General features: G+C 48.7%; 2 protein-coding genes across 3 annotated transcripts; both read right to left on the reverse strand.

Annotated features, from left to right (window-relative positions):
* Positions 1-8,188: 8,188 nt before the first annotated feature.
* RPS15A (ribosomal protein S15a) lies at positions 8,189-12,613 on the reverse strand. Its single transcript, XM_068206864.1, has 5 exons — positions 12,474-12,613; positions 11,238-11,375; positions 10,999-11,078; positions 9,447-9,532; positions 8,189-8,324 (listed from the first exon to the last, which is right to left on the reverse strand). The coding sequence occupies exons 2-5, from the start codon at positions 11,368-11,370 to the stop codon at positions 8,231-8,233; spliced, it is 393 nt and encodes a 130-aa protein (XP_068062965.1). The 5' UTR covers positions 11,371-11,375; positions 12,474-12,613; the 3' UTR covers positions 8,189-8,230.
* Positions 12,614-13,231: 618 nt separating this feature from the next.
* On the reverse strand, positions 13,232-19,704 carry ARL6IP1 (ADP ribosylation factor like GTPase 6 interacting protein 1). 2 transcript variants are annotated; one of them, XM_068206862.1, is made up of 6 exons: positions 19,559-19,704; positions 17,870-18,003; positions 16,189-16,308; positions 15,235-15,352; positions 14,512-14,596; positions 13,232-14,296 (listed from the first exon to the last, which is right to left on the reverse strand). In XM_068206862.1, exons 1-6 carry the CDS (start codon positions 19,592-19,594, stop codon positions 14,178-14,180), a joined length of 612 nt encoding a protein of 203 aa, XP_068062963.1. In that variant the 5' UTR covers positions 19,595-19,704; the 3' UTR covers positions 13,232-14,177. The 2 variants fall into 2 exon arrangements, with proteins under 2 accessions (XP_068062963.1, XP_068062964.1); XM_068206863.1 differs by lacking the exon at positions 19,559-19,704 and adding an exon at positions 19,059-19,085.
* Between the last annotated feature and the right edge of the window lie 3,474 nt (positions 19,705-23,178).

The raw sequence follows: 23,178 nt of genomic DNA on the forward strand, positions 1-23,178 counted from the left end.
AGCTCTCTAGCAGCACTCTGTGTTAGCCTTGCCCACACTTCTTTCCTAGCAGCACTGTTGGGTGCTCATGCTCCAGAGCACTGGTCCTCAGCTACTTCCTCAGCCACCTTTCCCAGGTGAAAGCTGCTTCCTCAGCACCTTTCCCAGGTCCCCAGCAGTGGAAGTCCCTCCCTGCTCTGACACACCCCTTGCACCGAGGCTGGCAGTGCCAGGAGCTCCCTCACATCTGCACTGGCACCCAGAGCGTGGAGAGCAGACAGCCCTGTAAGGGAAGGCACGAGCAGGAAAGCAGCGGCCCCACGTTGTCACGGGTCACCAGCAGCCACCAAAGATCCAGCAAGGTCCCCTCAGCTGGTCACGCTGCCGTGCTGTGCAGCACACACCTGTGTGACTCCAGCACTGGAACCTCAGCACCAGAGCTTTCCCTCCCTACCAGCCTCCTCTGCTGACATCAGCTGCCTGCTCCCCTCCCAGCCCTGCAGAGCCTCCCACACAGCAAAAGCCAGCAGGACTGTGCCAGCCCAGACCCTCACAGCATCCCCCAGGCCTGGGAAATAATCTGTGTCAGGGCAGTGCAACACAACAAACACTACTGAAAGTTGCTGCTGCCTCAGCATTTTTATTTTCAATCAAAGCAGCTTTTTTTTTTTTTTTTTTTTTTTTTTTTTTTTTTTTTTTGGTAATAGTTTTTCCCCCTTTGGCATTTTCATTAAAAGACCAGCAGGGAAAAAAAACTCCACAACAATCCCAGAGTGGAAGTTATAAGCAGCCTGACACCTGGTAATGTGATATTTCAAGCTCTGGTCTGGCACTTTTATGGTATTTCTGAACCAAGCACTCAATCAAGTGGGCTTAAAACAGAAAGTTTCTTACTCCCAGGTTTTTCATCTTATATTTCAGCAATGGAAGAATACAGTACAAAAAGACAGGGAAATACCTAGCAAGTAAATACTTTTACCACAGTATAATTATTCCTCTCAACAAAAAGGCTTGTGAGATGGCTCCTGAGACAGTGCTCAGCATTCACAGCCCACCTGAGAACACCCTGGCTCCTTATTTGAAATGCCTTGTGACTTTTCTTAAGGAAAGAGGGCTCTAGCAGTCCCTTTGTCTGTCCACCCTGCTGTCTTCCCTTCCCCAAGCAGCTGTGCAATCCACCAGACACCTTCACTCAAGGCTGAAGCAAGACAGTAGAGGTCCAAGATTGTCCATATCCACTCATTCTTACATTAAAATGTATGCAGAAGAGAGGAGAAATTGCTGTCTCAAAGCAACAACACAAAGATGACACCCACTGAACCACTCAGGTGCCAGATTTGTCTGGAAGCTCTTGCAAGGGGACCCCTGTCCCCGTGCTGGCTGGCACTGTCTGCCCAACACAGACTCCCAGCAAAGCTTTCCCTCTCTCCTTGTTCCAGGATCCTGGGGAGGATATGGCAGCAACAGTGTCTGATGTCCTCACTGAACTGCTCACTGCAGGCCCTCACTCCCTGAGGGGGAGAAATGCCAAAGCCCAGGCAAGGAGAAGGGGCAGGGCTGCCAGACCCTGGCACAGCCAGCAGCACCCAGCACCATCCCTGCAGAGCCCCAGCACCATCCCTGCCCCAGCACCACCGCTGCAGAGCCCCAGCACCATCCCTGCCCCAGCACCATCCCTGCAGAGCCCCAGCACCATCCCTGCCCCAGCACCACCCCTGCAGAGCCCCAGCACCATCCCTGCCCCAGCACCTGCAGCACAGACCAGCAGGACAAGGCTAAGGTGGGCAGGCTCCCAGGAGCAGCAGGGAAGGTAAAGGTGACCTGCACATTCCAGCAGCCAGCCTTATCTCCCCCTGGCTCCCCAGGAGAGAGCAAAGCTTCCACCCAGTCACCCTCACACCTGGGGCTGAATTCCTGTGAGATAATCAGAACGTTTCCACTCCCAGTCCAGGTACAGCTCCAGTCAAGGCTGTTGGCTGTGGTCACCCTGCCAGGAGCCCTGGGGAGGCTGGCAGGGGGTGCTTTGCCCTTGCAGGAGCCCTGCAGCCCCCAAAAGCAGAGCAGAGCCCCCGCGGGCAGGCGACTGTGGGCACTGAGGCGGGAGGAGCCAGCGGTGCTGCTCTGGTTCCTGTCCCATGTGGAAGGGAAGGGAAGGGAAGGGAAGGGAAGGGAAGGGAAGGGAAGGGAAGGGAAGGGAAGGGAAGGGAAGGGAAGGGAAGGGAAGGGAAGGGAAGGGAAGGGAAGGGAAGGGAAGGGAAGGGAAGGGAAGGGAAGGGAAGGGAAGGGAAGGGAAGGGAAGGGAAGGGAAGGGAAGGGAAGGGAAGGGAAGGGAAGGGAAGGGAAGGGAAGGGGTTTGCCCAAAGCACAGCCGTGCCTGGGCCCCTCTCTCAGTGCCACAGCAGCTGACACCACCCAAACACCAGTGGTAATTGCAGAGACAGCAGAATCATCTGCATTCTGCCCAAAACAACCCATTGTTATTTTTATGCACGCACACACAGACGCAAGTAAAGAACTCTTCTCATTTCAAGCTGTGCTATTATGCTAACTACAGAGAAATAAATATGCCACACTGTAGCTAATAAGTGTCATTCACATCAGTATTTATTCCAAACATGTTTCCCCCATCACGTCTGTTCTGCCTGGAACTGCTCATCACTAAGGAGGAGACCTTTATTTCTAGTGATTTAAGCAGACAGGAGAGAGTTAGCAATTAAAGCACACTTTTGTACAGTTTAATTCTTTTTATTTCAGCTATCAGGGAGCGTTACGTGCTATCTCTGTATCTATTTCTGGAGCCACCACCTACCAGCACTGGGTTTGTAATTCAGCAGTTTGCAGGATGGGTTCTCTGGCCTGGGCCTGGGGCTGACTCCTGATGTGCCATGAGCTTGTGGCTCTCAGCCCCACAGGACAGGGTCTCTCTCAGGAAAATGTGCTCAGAATAATTTCTGTTCATGCTCAGATGCCTTCCTGCACTCCAGCAATTCTCTCTCAGCCCGTGCTGCATTAGGTGGTGGCTGCTGTCCCAGGAGCTGTCAGCAGCCCAGCACAGATCCAGGCACCTCCAGCTCTTCCCTTCAGGGATTATTCCACTGCTCCTCAAAGGCTGGCAAGGACTGAATGTCGTTCAAGAAAAGTATTTCAGAGCTAAAAATAGTTTCCTGATTTTTGCTTCCCTCCCAGAGCAAACACCTGCCTGCAGATGAATTCAGTGGTCTTATGCACACATCTCCACTTTCCCCTGATGTAGCACACACTACACAAGGCTTCACATAAAACCCCAACTCCCGCTACCTGGGCTGGCCTAGGATGTTAAACTGGAAATAGAACCGAGTCAGAAATCACCACCAGTCATGGAAAACAAGCAAGGCTTTGGCTTCTGCCCAAGAGGGACAGATCCATGGGCACATCCTGACCAGAACACAGGTCCCAGCACGAACACCACGAGGTGTGCAGTCAGCTCTGACACCCACAGCCTGCCCCAGTGAGGTAAAAATGGTTTCAGACTTGAGGAGTGCAGATGCTTAACTGAGGGGGTAATGTTGCTGCCCTAAGGAAGGAATCCCAAGGACTGCAGGAGGGCCAGAGCTAATTACCTGCCTACACAGACGTGGGGATCACGTGTGGAGGATCCTGTTATGCAAGAATACAGCTGGGCATGTTACTGCAAGTGAGGAGACAAGCATCCATGTGAATTGCAGAGAAGTAGGGAGAAAAGGAAAACATAACCTTTAATTTCTCCCTTTTTTTTCATTCCTATGGTTAAAGGCCTGATTTGTAAAGGTACTGAAAACCTAAAGCTGTCATTGATGTTCCTGGACTTTGCTTTTTAAACTGGCACGCACAGAACAGTGGACCAAACACAAACTGAGCTCCATCCATGGAGCTAATGTGACTAAGACAGTGCCCAGAGGTGAGCTTCAGCTGCAGCTTTTCTTTAACCTCATCCATCACCTACTTTTACCCTACTCCCAAATATAATCCTTGCCCCTTCCTGCTTACAGCCTGGTCCAGCTGAAAGCAGAGTTAACTTGCATCAGTGGAAGACAGCAAGAATGGTTGTGCCATGTTTCTTCCCCACAAATGAAGGGGCCAATCCCACTCTAATCTAGCTGGGGAGGTGAAGATACAGGAGTGTTGAACATATACATTTCTATCCAGGATCACATACCAAGTACTTTGGTACTTTTGCCTTTTTCATATTTTTTGTATTAAGGCAAGAGAGACATCTAGAGATGACAGGCAGGGGATTGCAAGCTCCTGGAAAAGAGTTTTCTGGAAAATGTGTAGTATGGTTTGTTCACAGACTGGGAACAATAAATTGAGTGAATTAAATATGAAAAAAATCAACCCTTAGTCATACATTATAGAAGTCCAAGAGGCGATAGCAATGGATTACAGAGTAGCAGGAATGCTCTCCATTTCCACGGCCCTCACACAGAATTGTCCCCAATCTGTTAAAATAGGAGTCTGAAAGCTGGGGGAGAGGGGGGTCACACACCCTGCTAGAGCACCTTGTCCAAAGGCAGACAACACCACAGGAATGCATACACAATGATTAAGTGCAGCACCAGCCGATAAAAGCCTCAATAAAATGTAACTAAACTAGACTAGGAACTTGAATCCTGCCCCAGCTCAAATGTACCAACAGCATCACTGTTCCCAACTCCATCACATGCCTGATCAGATGGGCTGTCCTGAGGATCAGGATAATTACAGCCATTACTGCATTAATAATACAAGAGCAGCACCTGAGCAGAGAAAACATCAGAGGCATGAATGGAGGCCAGCAGCCTCTAAAACCCCTTGACTTCACTAGAATAGTTCTTCAGACTAAACTGTGGTCAAATCCACCCAGGTATTTATTGAGAGACGGATACTTAGATTAACTGGCAGTAAGACATAGCCTTGTCTTACATCTAAATTAGCTAAATAGCATCAGACAAAAGGATGAGGAGGAAAAGGTGCATTTCCAGTCAAGCCACTGCCACACACCAGGCTCCTTAGCCTGCTGCAGTCTTTTGAAGATCCGCACTTATTCTCACCTCCAATATTACCTTAAACTAGGCTCAAAGCATCAAAGACAGAAAAAACTCTCGTTGTGGACCAGGGCACAGAAATCAGGCTACTCCTCTCCTCACAGTGGTTGCAGGTGGGATGCTGCCCTCTGTTGACACCTTCTCACGCACCAGTAAATCGGGGTTTGGATCCACAGCAGGCAGCTCGTTTGAACATCCTTCATCCTCTTCTTAAACCAGGGCATAAGGAGCAATGGCAGCCCAAAACATGGATCTGACCGCACCTGAGCCTGGGCTGTACCTCGCAGGGGGCATCACCAACCCTCCCCCAACTACTTCCAATTTACTCATTTTCATAACCAAATTAAGTTCTGACCCATTCTACCCCTGGGACTGGACCACGATGCTGCCACATGGCTGCTCAAGTGGAGCAGCAGCACGGGACTGCAGGCAGGGCAGCTCCAGCCAGGGCAGCTCAGCACGGGCTCTGTGTCAGCTCTGGGCTGCTCCAGGGCACCAGGCATGGAGAGAGGGCTCAGGGCTGCTGGGCAGGGCACAGAGGTGACACCATCGCCTCCACTTCAGTGTTAGACCACAGGGGAGCCAGGACAGCATCAGGGCAGAGCTGGTAACTCAGGGGCTTCTTCACGGGACACCCACCCTGACAGGTCAGGGTGCTCTGCCCCACAGGGGACTCCTCCATCGCTGATGTTCCCTCTGCCCCACAGGTACCAAACCCCTTCTCTGAACTAACACCTGCCCCTGATCACCGCTGTAATCCACACTGCACCTTCAGCTTTGTGCCATTTCCCCTCCCACCTCTATCAATCCTTTTCTTACCCAAAATGCTTTTACCTACAAACTGCTTGCCCAAGGTATATACATGCCTTCAGCCCACTAAACATCAGAGGTTAAAAAAAAATACACCACTTTCAGATTTTAAACATATCTGGGAGTAAGAATTCTTGCAAACCCATTTAAAGCTGTTGTGTTGTCATGATCTCTCCCGTCAGCTCCCAAGGCCACGTTCCAAAGTTCATGGATCTCAGCCAGCAGCCCAGGAGTAAAGCTCTCACCAGTGAGGCCCAAGCTCAGAGATCATCTCATGAACTCAAATCAGCCATATCAACTTCCACATGTGGTAAGCCTGGATGCAGTTACTTTTGTAGATATCCTGTGGAAAAGGTGCTTCTGCTGCTGCTTCCTTTCCTCCAAGTCTGTTACATCAGAGCTCTAATTTCCATTTAATAAGTCTATAAAAGTTGCTGGGCTGGCTTGTGGAATAAATGTACAGTTCATTCCCAACTGATCTGTCAACTGAGAACATCAGAAATTGTTACCTCAGGAGTATCTGTGGGAGTAAAGGACACACAGCTAAGCTAGGTCAGAAAAACTACCATGTACGTCCTGTGTAAAACTGATTTAAAACACAGCTGTCAAACTAGCAGGAAACTTGTCATAATAAATTCATCTAAAGGAAGTTTTGAAACTGTCATTGGCCTTCTTCCACTAGGTATGAGAAACATGTTCTATTCTAGACTGGATAAAAACCAAGATTTTATAAAAAAGAATTGTGAAATCTTGATACAATCTTCAGGGTTACTCTGAGCAAGAAATACAAAATCTCAGGTGTCAGTGCCTGGTATTGCAGAATGAACTCCACTAAGGATAGGAAGAACCCCACCTGTCACTAAATAGCTCCATTTGACAACAAAAGTGGGGGATGAAACAGACTCTTGACTTTGTAACTACTCTAATCCAGTGAACAGACAGACCTTCAGCTAAGCAGATTTGTTTCCAGTCAAACTGAGAACCAGTGATCCCATTTGAATGTTTTGATGCTGCCTCCAATCCACTTTGTGACCTTAACCATCACAGCTGGGACCCAGCAGGTAAACCAGCTTTAGCCTGTGCCCCTGCTCTTCTCAGCCAGGCTCAGGTCAGGATGCTGGTGCCTCCACATGTCCTGTAAGCACTTTCAGAGCTCTGCTGGCTCTCATGTTCCTCGGGAAGCAGCGTCTGTCCGGAGTAAAGACCTTTTGCTTAACAGTATCACCTTCTCCTTTTCTCCATAAAGAGTAACAGACTGAACCAAGAGAGGTTACAGAGTTATTGAGTTCAGACTTTGTGCCTGAAGAGTCCCTTCCATGCCAAGGTTTGTGATGAAGTATCACCTTCAAGGCACTTCCAGCTCAAGCAACTGTACATGGTGGGCATGGGGATGTATCAGCAAGCAGGAAAACTTGGTTTCCAACTGTTTGTATCAGAATCACAGATTTCACCAGCTGGTTTAGTGTGTTGAAACACTTGCTACATTTCCAAAGGCTCCTTCCTGGTAAGACTCCAAACGAAGTGAAACAAGGCAGGGCAGTTCCAGCTGTTGTTGGAGGACAATGCAATCAGCCCAGCTTGCTGCCCATCCTCTACCAAGTTGCACTGCCTTGAAACACATCTGATTTCTCTGCATGAAGGACACTGTGCTGTCATGTGCCTAAAGAAAACACAAACTCATTCAATACTAAATATTCCCTACCTGTAGGTTCAGACAACCTTCTTTCCTCACTCTGAAAACGTAAAGAAATCCCAAACAGTTGTTTCTTTGTGCCAACACACAAAGCAGCTGCACAGCAACTACTCTACCCAAAATTCTGGTGTTTCAAAACACTTTCAAAGTAGAAATTTTAAGGAAAATAATTACTCCTCCCAACCTCAGTTACTCCTTTCACCGTATAATGTGGAACAAGTTTGTGATCTGAAATCAAAACTTCGACCATTTTAATTATTCCAGAATCCCACATCCCACAACTTTTTAAACCATAAACAGGAAATCCCTTCTGGCAAGGCATCTTCTATTATTGAGGCAAAAGGTGAAACTCTAGAATCACACACAGGTAACTGCAGACACGTGCATTGAACACCTGTGAGGTGAGCCCAAGCAGGACAGCTGGGATTAGCATTAGAGCTCCCTGCTGAGGCTCTCCTGTACAGTGACCCCAAAATGCCACTCCAGTGGTAACTTTTAGAAGTACATTATACCATTAACAGAAACAGAATTGTGACCAGGGATGGTGTGGAACCCAAACATCATTTGAAGTGAAGCTGGACCTCCAGCACTATTGAAGAGCTGTTACAAGCACTGTCACAGGCAGTGTTTGAAGTCATTAAAACACCGACTGGAAACACCAGAGTCCATTTGAACAATTTATTAGTATCCTCTTTTTTTACAAGTTTTAGAAAAAGAATCCCAGGATTTTGCCTCCTGTGTGTTTTCGTCTCGCCTCCTCATGGTCCATGATGCCAGCTGAGGTTGTCAGTACAATATACCTGCCAAGAGAGAGCAAATGTTCAGTTTATCTCCCTGTTCCAGGCTGCTGCAGAGCTGACAGCACCAACTTCATCTGTGCTGCAAACAGCGAGGCCTGCTCCTCTAAGAACGGGCCCAGCGCAGTGAGACTGGGTCATCAACAGTGCAAAAGCAGCTCCTCTCACGAGCACAGCTCTGCAGCACACACAGGACACTGACAGACTTCTGCTCCCCAGCTATTTGCCTCTTTCCTTGCACATTCCCACAGGGCAGTCCCTGTCCAGCTGCTGGATAGGTTTCTAGCCCAAGTCCACGTCTATCCTCCACAGATGCTGCTCCCCAGTGCAGGGAGGTGCCACAGTGCCAGACAGCATCTGCATCTCCAGCAGCTGTCACTGCTAATGCCAACATCTGCATTACCAACACACCTCACCCACACAGCTCCATGTCTGAGAACCTCCTGTCCCACCACCCTATAAATACTCTTAAAACTTCAAATGACAACACAGAGTAGCTACACAGGGCCAGCTGAAGCAGGAGTTACTGCTGGAGCTTTAAGAACAGAAACAGCACAGAACTGTTTAATCCTTCCTTTGATGGGACAGACTGGCTGAGGCCCTGGAGACCCTTCCTGCTCTGCCATCCTGGTGCACTGGGAATTACAGCTCTCAATTCCATACACTTTGTGAAGAAAAGATACACTGCATAACAGTAAGATTTCCTGTGCTTGAGGCTCCAAGTTCCTCATCATTTCAAATCTGATTAACTTGTACAAAGTCAGGACATGTGAATTCAAGTAATACAATTTACTTTCACTGACCTGGTAACTTACATAACTCCTTCCCCATTTAAGAACAGCCATTCATAAAACCAAAACAAGTATCAGAAAAGTCCTACTTTCCATTAAACTGTTAAATGGTCAAACAAGGATTTTACCAAAGCCAAACAGAAACAGATCCTTGCTTAGCAGTGCCCCCTGTAAAACTGGTTTAAAAGGGCATTTATATGGAGGATGGATTTTTACTCCATCCATTTGACTCCAGGCTGGTCAGAGGAAAAGGTGCCAGGTGAGTCTAACTGAGGCAGTTTGTAAGTGTAACATTTTTACACACAACACACGTTTGACCCTTCCTCATACTCACCCAAACTGACGGGAAGGCAGCAGGTTGTTCTGCCACTTTTCCAAATCCTTCAGCTGCACATCAAATCTGGGACTGATTACACCACACTGTAAGAGAGGATTCCGTTACAAACTGAAGAACATTATGGATTTGCACAGTGTGAGCCCAGCTCCCTGCCTGAAGGACTTTACCAAGTGCTGTCACACCAAGTGCTGCCTCCTCCCAGCCGGGACCTCACACCCAGCAACTCCACACTGCTCCTGCCTCAGCCTCACCCCCTCCTCCTCCTCACCTGAACAGCCCTAAACTGCTGCTGAAGCTACACCACCCACACACCTGGGGGAAGCACAAAAGCACACTGTAACATCAGCAACATTCCTGGGATTGCTCAGGGATATTCCACCTCTAACCATCATACACAGTTAGCAAAAAAAAAAAAAAAAAAAATCAAAAAACCCATGTAGATTTGAATCAGGAAGAAATGAACATTTTACTGGAATTTTCGAGGTAAATGTATTACTGACCAAGACCACCAGCACCACTGCCAGTTACCTCACTGGCTCCAGTTATCTTAACAACTATCCAACACCAAACCAGAAGCACACCTTCCTGCACCATGCACCTTTTCCTGAACTAAACAACTGTTCCCTTATTGCAATGAATGAGAGAAACATTATATCCATTAGCCTGGAAGATCTATTTCATCCTGGAAGAGTTCAAGGAACACTACCCTCAAACCTGACCTACATCACTTTTATTACACATACATGACACTGTGTCTACTGCAATTACTGTCTTTACTGTAACTACTGCAGTACTTTGGGGGTGTCAGCATTATCTGCCTTATACCCTCTGCAATTTTCAGATGGCATATTTATTTATCATGAGGACAGCCCCCAACATACTCTGACCAAGAAATATTTTTTATTCCTTTACTGAAGAGCCAACTCTCACTTGAAGAGCTTAACTGCAAACAGTGATGCACAGCAAGTCACCACAGAACTACACAGCTCAGTAGTTTGAGACAAAAGCATTTAAGAATTTCCAAAACACACACGAATGCCTCATATGCCCCAGGAACTTCACAGGCACCAAATAATGTAACATTTAACTTTTCCTCACTGCAAGCAAAGCCCACCTGGCAGCAGGAGAAAGATTTGTCTTCTCCACATCTGCAGCTATCAAACATTGACTGGAAACCAACTCAGCCCCTATCTCCTAAGACAAGTCTTCCAGATAGCTTAAATATCAAAGAAACTGAGAAAGCACTAGGTAGCCAGAAAGCCTTTGAAGAGAGATTTCAGAAATACACAGCACTTGCAAGCAGACTTCCCTGAAAGCGTTATCTTACACAGTCAGAGTTTAAAAGAAATGTAATTAGTGACCCATATCACTCTGAATCCAGACAAATTAACCACCCTTTTAATTGACAGCATCCATGCTACTCTTATTCACACAGATTCAACAAATACTACCTTCTTTACAAGCAGTTCTTTTAAAAATGGAGCAGACAAACATAAAGTCTCATTTAAACACTCCTTTAGAAAAGTGAATTCAGGAAGACAAATCCTACCTTGTTGAGTCTGCCTGTGAGGTTGACTACAATCTTCCCAGCTCTGTGATCATCGATTATCTCGAATTCACCAATGTAACCTGCAGGAGACCAGCAGACACAGACACACAGAACACTCAGCTACAGTGACACAACTAACTAACTATGTTGCACCAAACTACTTCAAGCACCTTGATTTACCACTTCTTCCACCGCAGCAGCACCCCCAGACACCCGGGGGGAGCCGGGCCGGGACTTACCGTGCTTCATCATCACGGTCAGGAAGCGGACGATCACTTTGGAGCACGGCCGGATGAGCACCTGGCGTTTGCCACGCTTCTCTGCATTGTTGATGCTTTTGAGAGCGTCGGCCAGAACGTTCATCCGCACCATGGTGCCTGCAGGGAGGGCAGCAGTTACTGCACCGGCTCCTCGGCACAGAAACACTGAGCAGCGCTCCTGTCAGGGCTGACTTTACATCTAAAAGATCCAACACTGACAGAAGGCTGCATTAAACCTTAAAAAGCACTCTCAAGCTAAATAAGCAAACCAAGTCACACGCTCAGGAGTCACCACTACCGTAACACGTCAGGAAATCCGAGACAGTTAAACGTGGCTTTATCAAAGCACACACACGATTTCAAAACCACCATCCAGACACCATGCCAGCAGTGTGACATCTCCTCAGGTACATCAGTTTGGCCTTAACACCCAATTAACACCCAACTGCACGGTACCAATCCTGTGCAGTAACTAGATCCTACGTGATGTTTAATCAACAGACGCTGCTCGGCTCACTCATCTGCAAAAACCCTGCAAGATGCACAAACACAACACTTCGGAAGGGAAAGCGGGCAGCAGCTCTCAGATGCTCGCGAAAAGGAGCCTCGGAGCACGCCCAGCACGGCAGCGATGACTTGGCACTGCCACCCTTCTGACAGAGCCCGGGCGCTGCCAGCACCGTCCCCAGAGCTGTCGCTGCCCGGGCGCTGGGGCAGAGCCCGTGGCACACGAGCACTTCCACGGCTGGGACACCAGCACCGCGCGAGCCAACTCCCGCCCCGGGCGAGAGCCGCCAGCCCCCCGCGCCGGGGCCGCCTCCTCGCGGGGCCCGGACCGCGCCCGCTGCCCCGCGCTCCGCTACCTCCTCCCCGGCCTGGCCGCGCGATCCGCACGCCCTCCAGCGCACCGGCTCCGCGGCTGCCCCGCGCCCTGCCCGGCCCGGCTCCCCGCAGCCCCGGCCCGGGCCCGGCCGCCGCCCCGGCTCCCCGCCGCGCATCGCTTCAGAGCGCGGGGCCACGGGCGGGAGGTGCCGCCCCCCACCCCGCATTCCGGGGGCTCCGGACGGCGCCAGGGCCGGTGCCGGCGGCTCAAAGCGGGCCGGGCGGGTAGCGCGGTGCCGGCTGCCCGCGGCGGCGCGGGCGGGGCGGGCGCGGGGCGCGGATGGCGGCGGGACGGGGCGGATGCGGCGCGCCCGCGGCCCCGGCCCCACTCACCGAGAGCGCGATGGCGGAAAAGGAAGAGCCCGGGCCGCGCGGGGCGATGGGAGGGCCATCGGCGGGCGGAGATATCGCGAGACTCCGCGTCCCGCGCCTGGCCCTTCCCATTGGCCGAGGCCGCGCGCCGCACTTCCGGAGCGACGCCGCCGCCCGGCTGCCATGGGAACGGCGACGCTTCGCGCGCGGACGGCGGGGCGCGAGGGACAAAAATCTGCACTCCGCCGAGCAGAGCGCACAGCTGAGCTCCTGACGGCGGAGCGGGGACGCGGGGACACCGGGACACCGCCACGCAGGGACACCGGGACACCGCCACGCGGGGACACCGGGACCCCGCCACGCGGGGACACCGGGACCCCGCCACGCGGGGACACCGGGACCCCGCCACGCGGGGACACCGGGACCCCGCCACGCGGGGACACCGGGACACCGCCACGCGGGGACCCCGGGACACCGCCACGCGGGGACACCGCCACGCGGGGACCCCGGGACACCGCCACGCGGGGCTGCGGTGGGCACAGCCCCGGCTGATGCATGGGCTGGTCTGTACGGAGCGCGCAGGCCGCAGCGGCCGCTCTCTGGAACCCAGCTCGGGACACCGCGCCCTGTCACCGCTCGGCTGCACACAGCCAGGATCTCTCCCCCGACAGGCTGTGCCGCTCAGCACGGCACTTCCTCAACCCTTCCCAGATCTCCTGCCACACTGAGAAGTGCATCGACACCCTTCTCTGTACACTGATGAGGAGCAAGGCTTCAAGTAGATTCTCTTTAGTCTGTATTTACCTATTCATAGTTACACACTGAAGGGAGTCCATTTAAAACAGTAAACTTTTAAAACATTAACACAGGTTTCAGCTTTTTAAAGAAAAACAGTTCAGTTTTAAAAAAGGAGGGAGAGATCATAGAAAAGCACAAACAATTCAGGCTTATTTACAGAGTCAAACTCAGCATATTCAGAGTGATTTTGTATACAGACAAACATTCATAAAACCAAACGTGCTACAAGGCTCCATGACAACAGCAGTTTCCAGAACAATCAGCTCTTAAGGTTACACACACCTTCACTCATTTTCTACAGTCTCAGTGCAATGAGTTTACACTACAGCTAAATAACCGAACTACAAATTTATATATATTCCAGACCCCTACTCCACGCATTCTCAGGCACACGCAGCCAAAAGAAGCAAACAGGTTCAGTGAGACAATGGAACCTTCTGCCCCCATTTTGGATGTGCAGCCCCAGCCATGGCCATTCTCACTCTGCTTATTGTCCTCCTGCCACAAAGATCAGTAGTAACAAGCCTCCAAGAAGCATCAGCCTTCAGAACTGCCTCTCACACTTGCTATAGCCACAATTAATGATCAGCTAATCTAACACAGTTACAGAAATACTATCAGGCATTACAGCTCTGCTGTTGGGGTAGTTATGCCCAGGCTCTGTTTGATGAAGACACTTAACAAGCTCCACACATCAGAGAAGAAGATGTATCAGACAGGATCAGCTCCAGGCTGCAGAACCCTACTCAGCACAGCAAAAGACAAACCCACAGCAGCTGCTGGAATGACTTTTTCACTTCATCAGGGAGCCAATTAAAAAAAAAAAAAAGTCAGTGAGCAATACAACTTCTATTGTCTTAATTATACATTAATTCTCAAAACTGTTCCCAAGAAAACCTTCTACTAGAGTGAACAGCAGTTAAGTCTTCATTCGTTTTTCTTTTCCTTGTGCTTGAGAAGTTTGTTGATCTCCCTTTTCGCCATTCCAATGTACTTTGTGATGATCCCATGTTGGTTTAGTCCAGGAAACAGTAACAAGAAGCTTACTAAAAAGGAGGAGGAAAAAAAAGAATACTTAACAAGCTTCTGTCACTCTGCAATTCTTTGCTTCCCTTAAATCCCATTAATTGCTTGAAAAGAGAGAAACATAACCCTGCAACAAAACCACCCCACCACACTTAACCAAAAATTACTTCTGCCAGTCTCAATCCATTTCAGGCAGCTAACAAGAGATCCTTCTGCTCTGCATGCCCACACTTACCAATAAGATAGGTCAGAAAGAGGTTGTGAACTTGCTGTCCAATCCAGGCAACCACAGCAAGAGTGAAGAGCATGGTCATGAAGTACTGCAAGTGAAAAGGGAAGAGTTACCACAGACATGCTGGGTATTCTCCCTTCCCTGCAGTATTGGCAGAACTTCAACATTTCAAACTAACGTGAACCTTTCTGGCTCTTCCACATGTGATACCTATGCACAGGCACGTTAAAATTGAGGTTACAGGATCTCAATTTGTAACTGCCTATTCTCTCTTATTTTCAGACCATCAGCTGGACAGGGTGCACGTTCCTTTTTGCCCAGCTATCCCTTAGTGCCAGACTGTGCCATCCCCAAAGCTGTTCTTAGGCCAGTGGCTCGGTAGCTCATGTACCAGCTGACACACTACTAAAGATCCAGGTTTTTGGACAGTTTGTGCACACTGGAAACAGCTTGTTTCCAAAAAATTACCTATCCAGAGAAATCCAGTCTTCCTTTATCTTATTATCAAGGGTATGCTCCTAAACCACACAGAACTGCAAGTTTTTAAGTTTTGTATCCTACCACTCCAGGTCTGAAAAAATGTGCGACCAGAATCAAGTCATAGCCAGAAATGCCAGCTCTTGGTTTGGAATACCATTCAGGCACGTGCCTTGCTAAAATACTTCAGACAAAGCTAAATCAGACAAAATCTTAAGACAATAGAGATTAATTCCTAGAACTCAATACCATTTTAGGCTTCTCCTCCTTCAGAGTGAAGAGGCGCTTCCACCAGCCAACAATCCGGCGACGAGATTTCACCAAGTTGCTGCAAATCTCATGAAATCTTTGCTGCTGTTCTGTGGTCCTTTTATTAAAGGGAGGGAAAAAGGCCAGAAATAAGAATTAAAGATTTAAATTATTTTTTTTTAATCTCCCATGGCATTTTTCAGTAAAAATGCACCCAGTGCTCATCCCAGCGTTTGCTTTGCTTAGCTGGATGCCTCATTGAGCACTGCAAGGAAGTGCCCATGTCATTTGCCTGTGTGCTGACTCTGTTACATTTACTCCCAAAGAGCAACCACATCCAAACCAAAGACTACTGACCTTAATCTGATCCCAGTGTGATACACACAAATAATCCATATTGACATAAGACTAATTTATCCATTAGTCATCCTAAAGCAGATATGCTAAAATTCACCTTTAACTCACAATTTTGCTCAAATAAAGTTCTTCTTCAAGTTACTGCTTTTATACAAGACTTGCCTTTTTTCAAATCTGTTTCAATCACATTCTTACTCTCTTTTTTCATCACATTTACTACTGTCTCTTTCCAAACATACAATCAGCACTCTTCCACATAATTTTATTTCTTAGTATCTATTATCCATTAATTACTAAAAACTAGACTAGCAGAACTAATTAGCATGTTTGATGGAGAGTAAACAATGTGCCTACTTCTTAAAAAAAAAATCTGATTTTTCCAGAAGAAAAGGAAGAATAAAGATATGTTGTAGTAGTATTCTTCCAGAAAAAGAATGAAGAACAGTTGCTACTGTCCTCACTTCATGTATGACAGATTGCTGATTTCTCACTACAATGACTCTACAAAGAACTATTTGATATCCACAAATCAGATATCCATTTTGATAAAGATCATAATTACACTCAACAAACGGTTTCGATTGAAGCTTTCCTCACCACTTATTAGAGCCAAAGATTCGAGGAGCAAGAGCAGGAACCAGGTAATCAGCCAAACAGAGGAACATAACCAAACAGGAGACACCTGAGAGAACTGATGGGTCCAAATAGTAGATCATCCTGCAGAAAGAAGAGAAATTATTTCTGAGTGCCCAAACTGCTCCATACTAGACATTCTTGGTCACTTCCTCAGACTGGCTCAGGGCTTCCAATAGCAGACCTACTCTCTTGTCTAACCTCAAACAAAATTTAAAAAATGCCTTTTTCTCTTAATATACCAGTTAAGAATATGCTACAAGCAAATAACATACAAAGTTCAGTAGAAGTAAAAATTCATCATTATTATTATTCTCTCAGAAATTGACCAACAGTGAACTTTACACTGATTGAGGGATGAGGATGAGTGAATGAACATATGAAATAACCAGGCAGAGTAAAAGCTCTAATTTTGTTGCTCAAGTCACAGAACTCAGATCCACTAGAGGTTGTCATTTGCTCTGTCTCTCCTGGGAGAGCCAGCCAAACCTGTTCTGGACAAGAGGCCACCAATCTCCACTTAAAGCAGTGCTGCATTTTCCATATTCAGTCTGCCATCACTCAAACACAGCAGAAGGGCAACTGGATAAGAACCAGCTGATCTAAGTGCCTGATAACACCCAGCTGGGCCCTGTGCTATTCAACTGTACTTCACAGAACTTCCTGAAAACTGAAACAGTAAAAGCAAAGAAATGACCCAGCCCATGGTGGGGCTGTTCTGTACATCTGCACCCATCTGTGATGGGTGTTCAAGGTCATTTTGCTGAGTTCAGAACCTGAAGCAGTTCTGCATTTCCACAAAGTATTACTCAGTATTACAAGATCTTCCCTGCTATAATAGCAGAATTTTTAACAGAATACCCCAAACTTCACACATTGCTTCTTTTAAATGTTACTTTTCAGTTTCCATTTGATTTCCACCTTCCTCATCTCCCCTAAAAGCAAAAAACTTTATATTAGCCAAAAGAACAATTATCCCTGCCTCACCTGGTTCAACATTTATTTTTGTAATTTCTCTCCTTATTGCAGGAACAGTTACAACTGGCAAACTGCAGAGTTGGCACAAACAGCTGTCTGTGCAAGGCAGTCAGGTCATCTTTACTACCATGTTACATAAGGACACATCCAAGTGCCTCCAGCACCTCCAATCAGGCAACATCCTTCCACCCTGCCAACTGGAAGTTACCTGCAGTCTTCCCTTTTCCCCTTTCTCAAAACACATGACAGAATATTAGAAAACTCTAGGCTATTTTGCCCTATGGAAACAAGCTTTCCATAAGGATATTGCTGGTGGTGTGGGGGGGAAGCCAAAGCAGATCATGAGATCTGCCTAAGAAGCAGGGTACAAAGAATGAGGGCAGAACATGAATGCACCACTGAAGAACATTCAGCTGAGCACAATAAAAACCCCAGCAACTACTGCTGGTAAACAGCTTTTGCAGAAACCATCCTGAGCAGGATGTGAATCATGTTACTTCCTGCTTTCATTACTTCTGTTTTTAATTTCCAACAAAGTTCACACATTTTAAGAAAAAGAACCTAGAGTAAAAGCCTTTCTATTAGACTTCTCCAGGTGTCCAACTAATTTTCTTAATAGGTTTGGTACCAGCCATGATGTTGCAGGCTCCCTCCAGAAAGTACTTACAGGAAGGAAAAGGAAACAACACTCATCAGTGCCAGAGGAAACCAGGCTCGCTCCCAGCGAAGAACTTTATCGGTCATCAAAATCACTTCTCCCCATCCTTGCAAGTGCTCTTCCAAGCTTGCAGTTTCAGAAGCCTACACAAAAAAAAGAAAACTCCTTTAACTAACCAAGTATCAAATTAATCCCCACACTGAAGTAGCTAAAAAACAACCCCAGTGAAATAATTAAAGATCCCAGCCACAAATCTTTCTGAGTAATTAAATTAGTAATAATATTGTGAGTTTTGTACTAAGTTATGACATTGTAGCAGTGATGCCTTTAAGCAGTCAAGATCATAGCAGCATGTATAGGCCAAACAACACCTCCTCCCAGATTCTGCCAAGGTGTTTTCCCCTAATCTCCCATTTACCACACCCCATCCCCCCAGATTAGAAGAAAGGTTTTAAAGCCTCTCATGTTTTCAGTGTCAATGACTGGAAAACTGTAATATGAGACCTGTTTAAAAATAAATGTATTTTCCAAGACAATTCTACCACATTAAATTGAAGCTTTCTAGCTGCTGACCAATGCCAGTTTATTATGCGGAAGATGGATAAAGACTCAGAATCCACAGTAAAGTTATCCAACTGATCACATTTGGACAGCAAGTTTTCCCACAAGCTGCCCAAGACAGCCTTTCAACTCCACTTCCTACGTGATTCCTACATTCATCCCTACACCTCTCCTGCAAGGCGGCCCCACTTGTGCTGCCATCAGCTTTTTAAGCAGTTCTCCTGAGGTGTTCCACACTTCACAGAGCTTAACAGTCTCCCCTCAGTGGGAGATAGCAGCTCAGAGATTACAAAACTCAGGTAAACCGTACACAGAGCCGACTGCTGCCCGAGCACTAAGAGCAGGAAAGTCATGAAGACACGCACGTCTGCCGTGCAGAGCTAACAGAACAGGTTTCACGCTCAGCTGTGTGCTACTCTTAATTCCAGTAAGAACTCCGACGCCACTAGAGTAACAAGCACAACAGAGTTCCTGGACTTCCCACAAACTCTGGAGCCTCCCCCCAAGCCCTGAGCTCCCGGAGCTGTTCCCTGCGCCCAGCCTGGGTGTGCAGCACCGCAGCGCTCGAACGCGTCCAGCCTCTGCCCCCTCACAGGTTTCTACAGCGATTTTCCCATTTCCCACGGCAGCCGCTTACCAATTCAGGCATAGCTGTATATATATATAGCCTGGTGTTTATTTAACTATTCAAGCATATCTTGGCACATTCAGTTAAGCTGAATCACCCAACGCCTGCTGCTCTCCGGTATCGCTGCGGCGCTCGGTCCCGCAGCGGGAGGCTGCACACACAGACAGACACACACGAACTCTCAGACTGACACAGACAGACAGACACACACAGTCGGGGGAACCGCCGCAGATCACGTAACGCCAAGCGCCGCTGGGGCTGGGGCTCCGGCCCGCGAGCAGCAGCGCAGCCGCCGCTCCCGCGCCCCGGGCCTGCACCCGCAGCAGCCGCCCCACGCCCGGCCCCGAGCCCACCCCACACCGAACCCCCAGCGCCGAACCGCGTCACACAGCGCGGGGCCGAGCGGCCTCCGCCAGACGCCGCTGCGGGTAGGACAGAGCAGAGCAGAGCAAGGGCGGGCCTGGCTCCGCCGCCGCCCCCAGCAGGCTCGAGCGGCCGCCCGCCCTCACCAGCTGGTAGACGCTGTTGTTGTCGCCCTCCGCCATCTTGGGCCGCTCCCGCACCGCCGGCCACGCCCTCCCGCACCACGCCGCGCCGCCGCCTTTTATAGCCTCCGCGGGCGGCCTGAGCGCTGTGATTGGTCAGCCCCGGCGCCACGCCGGCCGCCGGTTGGCTGCTGGGATTCGAACCGCGCGGCGCGTGCGCGCGCCCCCCTCGCGCGCCGCAGTGCGGCTGAGGCGGCGCCGGGCCCGAGCGGGAGCGGCAGCGGCAGCAAAAAGCGACAGGGCGAGCTGGGCTGGGGGAGAGCCGAGTCCAGCCTGCGACCGAACACCGCTTTGTCAACTGCGCCACGGCACTGAGTGACACACATCGGGTCTTACCTTAAAACACCTCCAGGGACGGTGACTCCACCACCTCCCTGTGCCGCCCGTTCCAGTGTCTTACCACTCTGTGAAGAAATTCTTCTTAATGTCCGACCTAAACCTCCCCAGGCCCAGCTTAAGACTCTGTCCCCTTGTCCTGTCCCTTGTTTCCGGGGAGCAGAGCCCGACGCCCAGCCGGCTCCAGCCCCTTTGAGCAGCTTCCCGAGGTCACCTCCCTGAGGTCACCTCCCTGAGGTCACCTCCCTGTGGCCCGAATAAACACGCCCGGCTCCCTCAGCTGCTGCTCCGCACACCCGTGCTCCAGCCCCTTCCCCAGCTCCCTGCCCCGCTCCAGCCCCTTCCCCAGCTCCATGTCCCGCTCCGAACCCGCTCCAGCCCCTTCCCCAGCTCCCTGCCCCGCTCCAGCCCCTTCCCCAGCTCCGTGTCCCGCTCCGAACCCGCTCCAGCCCCTTCCCCAGCTCCATGTCCCGCTCCAGCCCCTTCCCCAGCTCCATGCCCCGCTCCATCCCCTTCCCCAGCTCCATGTCCCGCTCCGAACCCGCTCCATCCCCTTCCCCAGCTCCCTGCCCCGCTCCGAGCCCGCTCCAGCCCCTCAGTGTCCCTTCTGAACTGGACACACCACCCGAGCTGTGCCCTCAGCAGTGCCCAGCTCTGGCCCATTCTGTTGGTAACATCAAAGCCCAGCAAGGTGTTTTATTTCCTTCAGAACTTGTGGCAGCATGGGAATAAATACAGGAGAAAGGCACTGGGATATAAATATTGTTTCTGACTCAGCTTTCTAAATGCTTCAGGCACGTGAGTTAATGACCGTAATCACCGTGCCCAGGATGCCACACAAGGCTATAATGAGAGCAAAGAAAACATCTCGGGCACCAAAACTCCTCTGGCACTAGCTTGATGGAGACAAAAAGGACTAAGGACAATGTAAAAGCAAACATATGTCTATCCTGAATGGTTTGGTCTTTCACAGGGTGCTTCTCACTCACCCTAGAACACATGTAAAGAACAGATGCCATACTGAATAATTTTCAAATTCATTCACATGCCGCTAAAAGCTAACAGTATTTTTGTGTAATATTTTAGACTTACCAATGGTGGAGTTCACTCTCAAAATCTGTAATTTTACCACAGCAAAGCTCAACCAAAAGGTGATTTCATAAGGAAGCGATGATGCCAGCAATAATTTTATTAGTCTTTTAAAAGAGTAAGGAGTCATACAGAGGCATGGCCTCACAGCAACCTTCCAGTGTCTGAAGGGGGTCTACAAGGACAGGGATTCTTCATCAGGAACTGTAGCGACAGGACAAGGAGTAAAGGGTACAAACTGAAAGAGGGGAAATTCGGGTTAGATATTAGGAGGAAATTCTTTACTAAGGGTGGTGAGAACAGGTTTGCCTGGGGAGATTCAATGCTGGGAGATGTCCCTGCCCTTGGCAGGGGTGTTGGGACTAGATGGTGTTTAAGGTCCATTCCAACCCCTCAGCACTGTGTGATTCTGTGCTGCAGTAGTTTCCACAGGTATTTGCAGTGCCCTGCAGCAACACTGCTCTGGCTATGAGATACCATCAGCCAGCTCCTGGTTTCATCCATTTATGTGATTCTCACCACAAAAAACCCAAGCACTCACCAATAGAACAAGCAGGCCTTGCCATCATCTCCAGCCAGTTTTCCAAATGCCAGCTCCCCAGCCGGGTGCCCTTGCAGCTTTTCTTCATCCCAGAGGGCTTTGGAGGTGCTTTTCCCTGCTATTACGTGTTGCTCCACACCTGAGGGGCCACTGCACTGCAGAACATGGCACAGGGCAGGGCCCTGCCACCTGCCCGCCTCTCCCTCGCTCAGCAGCCAGGCCAAGCGAGGCACCACTTGGTGCCTCACAATTTAAAATGCCTCAAATTAAAAAATGTGTGCCTACATGTACAGGAACTCACAGATTCCATTGTTAAAATCTCAGCCACGGTGCCTTCATGGAAAATTCATTGTTAAAGTCTCAGCCATGGTGCAGGAGGCAGAGGATCAGCAGTAGCTCAGTACCTCCTGCACCTTACCTGAGCTACACCCAACTCTTTTCCTTTCTCAATGCATGGCACAGACCATGTTGCAATGGGATCAATTCTTCCTGCAGCAAGATTCTCTCTTAGCAGATGCACAGAATATTAAATCCCCAAGCTGGCTTCAAAGCACCTTTAAAAGGGGCAGTGCAATTGCTCTGTGCACTTAGAACAGGCACACAAAGTTTACATGTCAAGCCTCCACCCTTTCAGCATATTAATACACTTTTATTATGCTATTAATAAAAAATTAGCCTGATGAATGGCAAATTGCTCGAATCAGCTATGCATTTATGTACACAGCAGTAGTTTGTAGCTAATATCTGTAATTTCTGTGAAATTCTTTAGCTAAAATGTTAACAGTCTGCTAATTTTAGGAAAAGCTTGACAAAAAAAAGGAAAAAAATAAAGCAAAGAAACCTTTGAAGTACTTGAGTACACTAAAACAGAATGGCTAATGTACCAGGCACAGAACATATTGATGAATAATTGAAGTAAATTAACCTTAAAGACTACAGCACTTAGAAAAACAGCTTCAGCTTGGGAGACTTGAGTCTTTTACAGACATTTGAAAAATCAGACAAAACATTATTCTATTTAAATAGGATAATCCTTGAGGGCAAAACCAATTGTTGCAAAGCAAAACCAGACCATGAAGTCCCTACAAAGTACAAAATTAATTTCTGTTAACTTTATAGATCTGCTGCATTTTCCATTTGTTGTATTGATCATGCCATTATCCTACCAAAATAATCTAGGACACCACTGACGACTTCTGTTTAACACATCCCAGCAACCCATTTGCCAGAGCCATGCTCACATCCTGGCTTTCCAAAAGGGGACAAGGAAGAGAGGCAAACAACTCGATTTTCAAAGGGCATCTCAACCACGAGCCTACAGAATTGTGAGGGGGTAACAAAACTGCTGAACTATGTGGAATTTGGCTTTGAGAAACCACTTTATAGCATGGTCCCTTGGTTAACATTTACTGCAGGTAAGCAGCAGGCAAAAAATTGCCCTCAGTTGAACTGTTTGACTTCTGTAGCTTCAGCTGGTTTGTACGTATTTAGAGAGGTGATTCTAAGACTTGCATTATTCTAGGTGTGCCTCACTGCAGACAAAATAAACACCAGCTCTACTCAAAATAAAGTGAGTACCCTTATGTCTTTGTAAGAAGCATCTTTTAAGAGAATATAA

Source organism: Anomalospiza imberbis, chromosome 16 (assembly GCF_031753505.1).
Source record: "Anomalospiza imberbis isolate Cuckoo-Finch-1a 21T00152 chromosome 16, ASM3175350v1, whole genome shotgun sequence".
Taxonomy (NCBI): Eukaryota; Metazoa; Chordata; class Aves; order Passeriformes; family Viduidae; genus Anomalospiza; species Anomalospiza imberbis.

Coding starts and splice junctions, on each gene's coding strand:
- RPS15A (XM_068206864.1), bottom strand. CDS start 11,370: ATGGTGCGGATGAACGTTCTGGCCGACGCTCTCAAAAGCATCAACAAT. Junction 11,079..11,237: donor GACCGTGATGATGAAGCACG/GTAAGTCCCGGC, acceptor GGTCTCCTGCAG/GTTACATTGGTGAATTCGAG. Junction 8,325..9,446: donor CTGCCTTCCCGTCAGTTTGG/GTGAGTATGAGG, acceptor CTCTCTTGGCAG/GTATATTGTACTGACAACCT.
- ARL6IP1 (XM_068206862.1), bottom strand. CDS start 19,594: ATGGCGGAGGGCGACAACAACAGCGTCTACCAGCTG. Junction 18,004..19,558: donor ACAACAGCGTCTACCAGCTG/GTGAGGGCGGGC, acceptor TTTTTTGTGTAG/GCTTCTGAAACTGCAAGCTT. Junction 14,597..15,234: donor AGGAGGAGAAGCCTAAAATG/GTATTGAGTTCT, acceptor TTTCACTTGCAG/TACTTCATGACCATGCTCTT.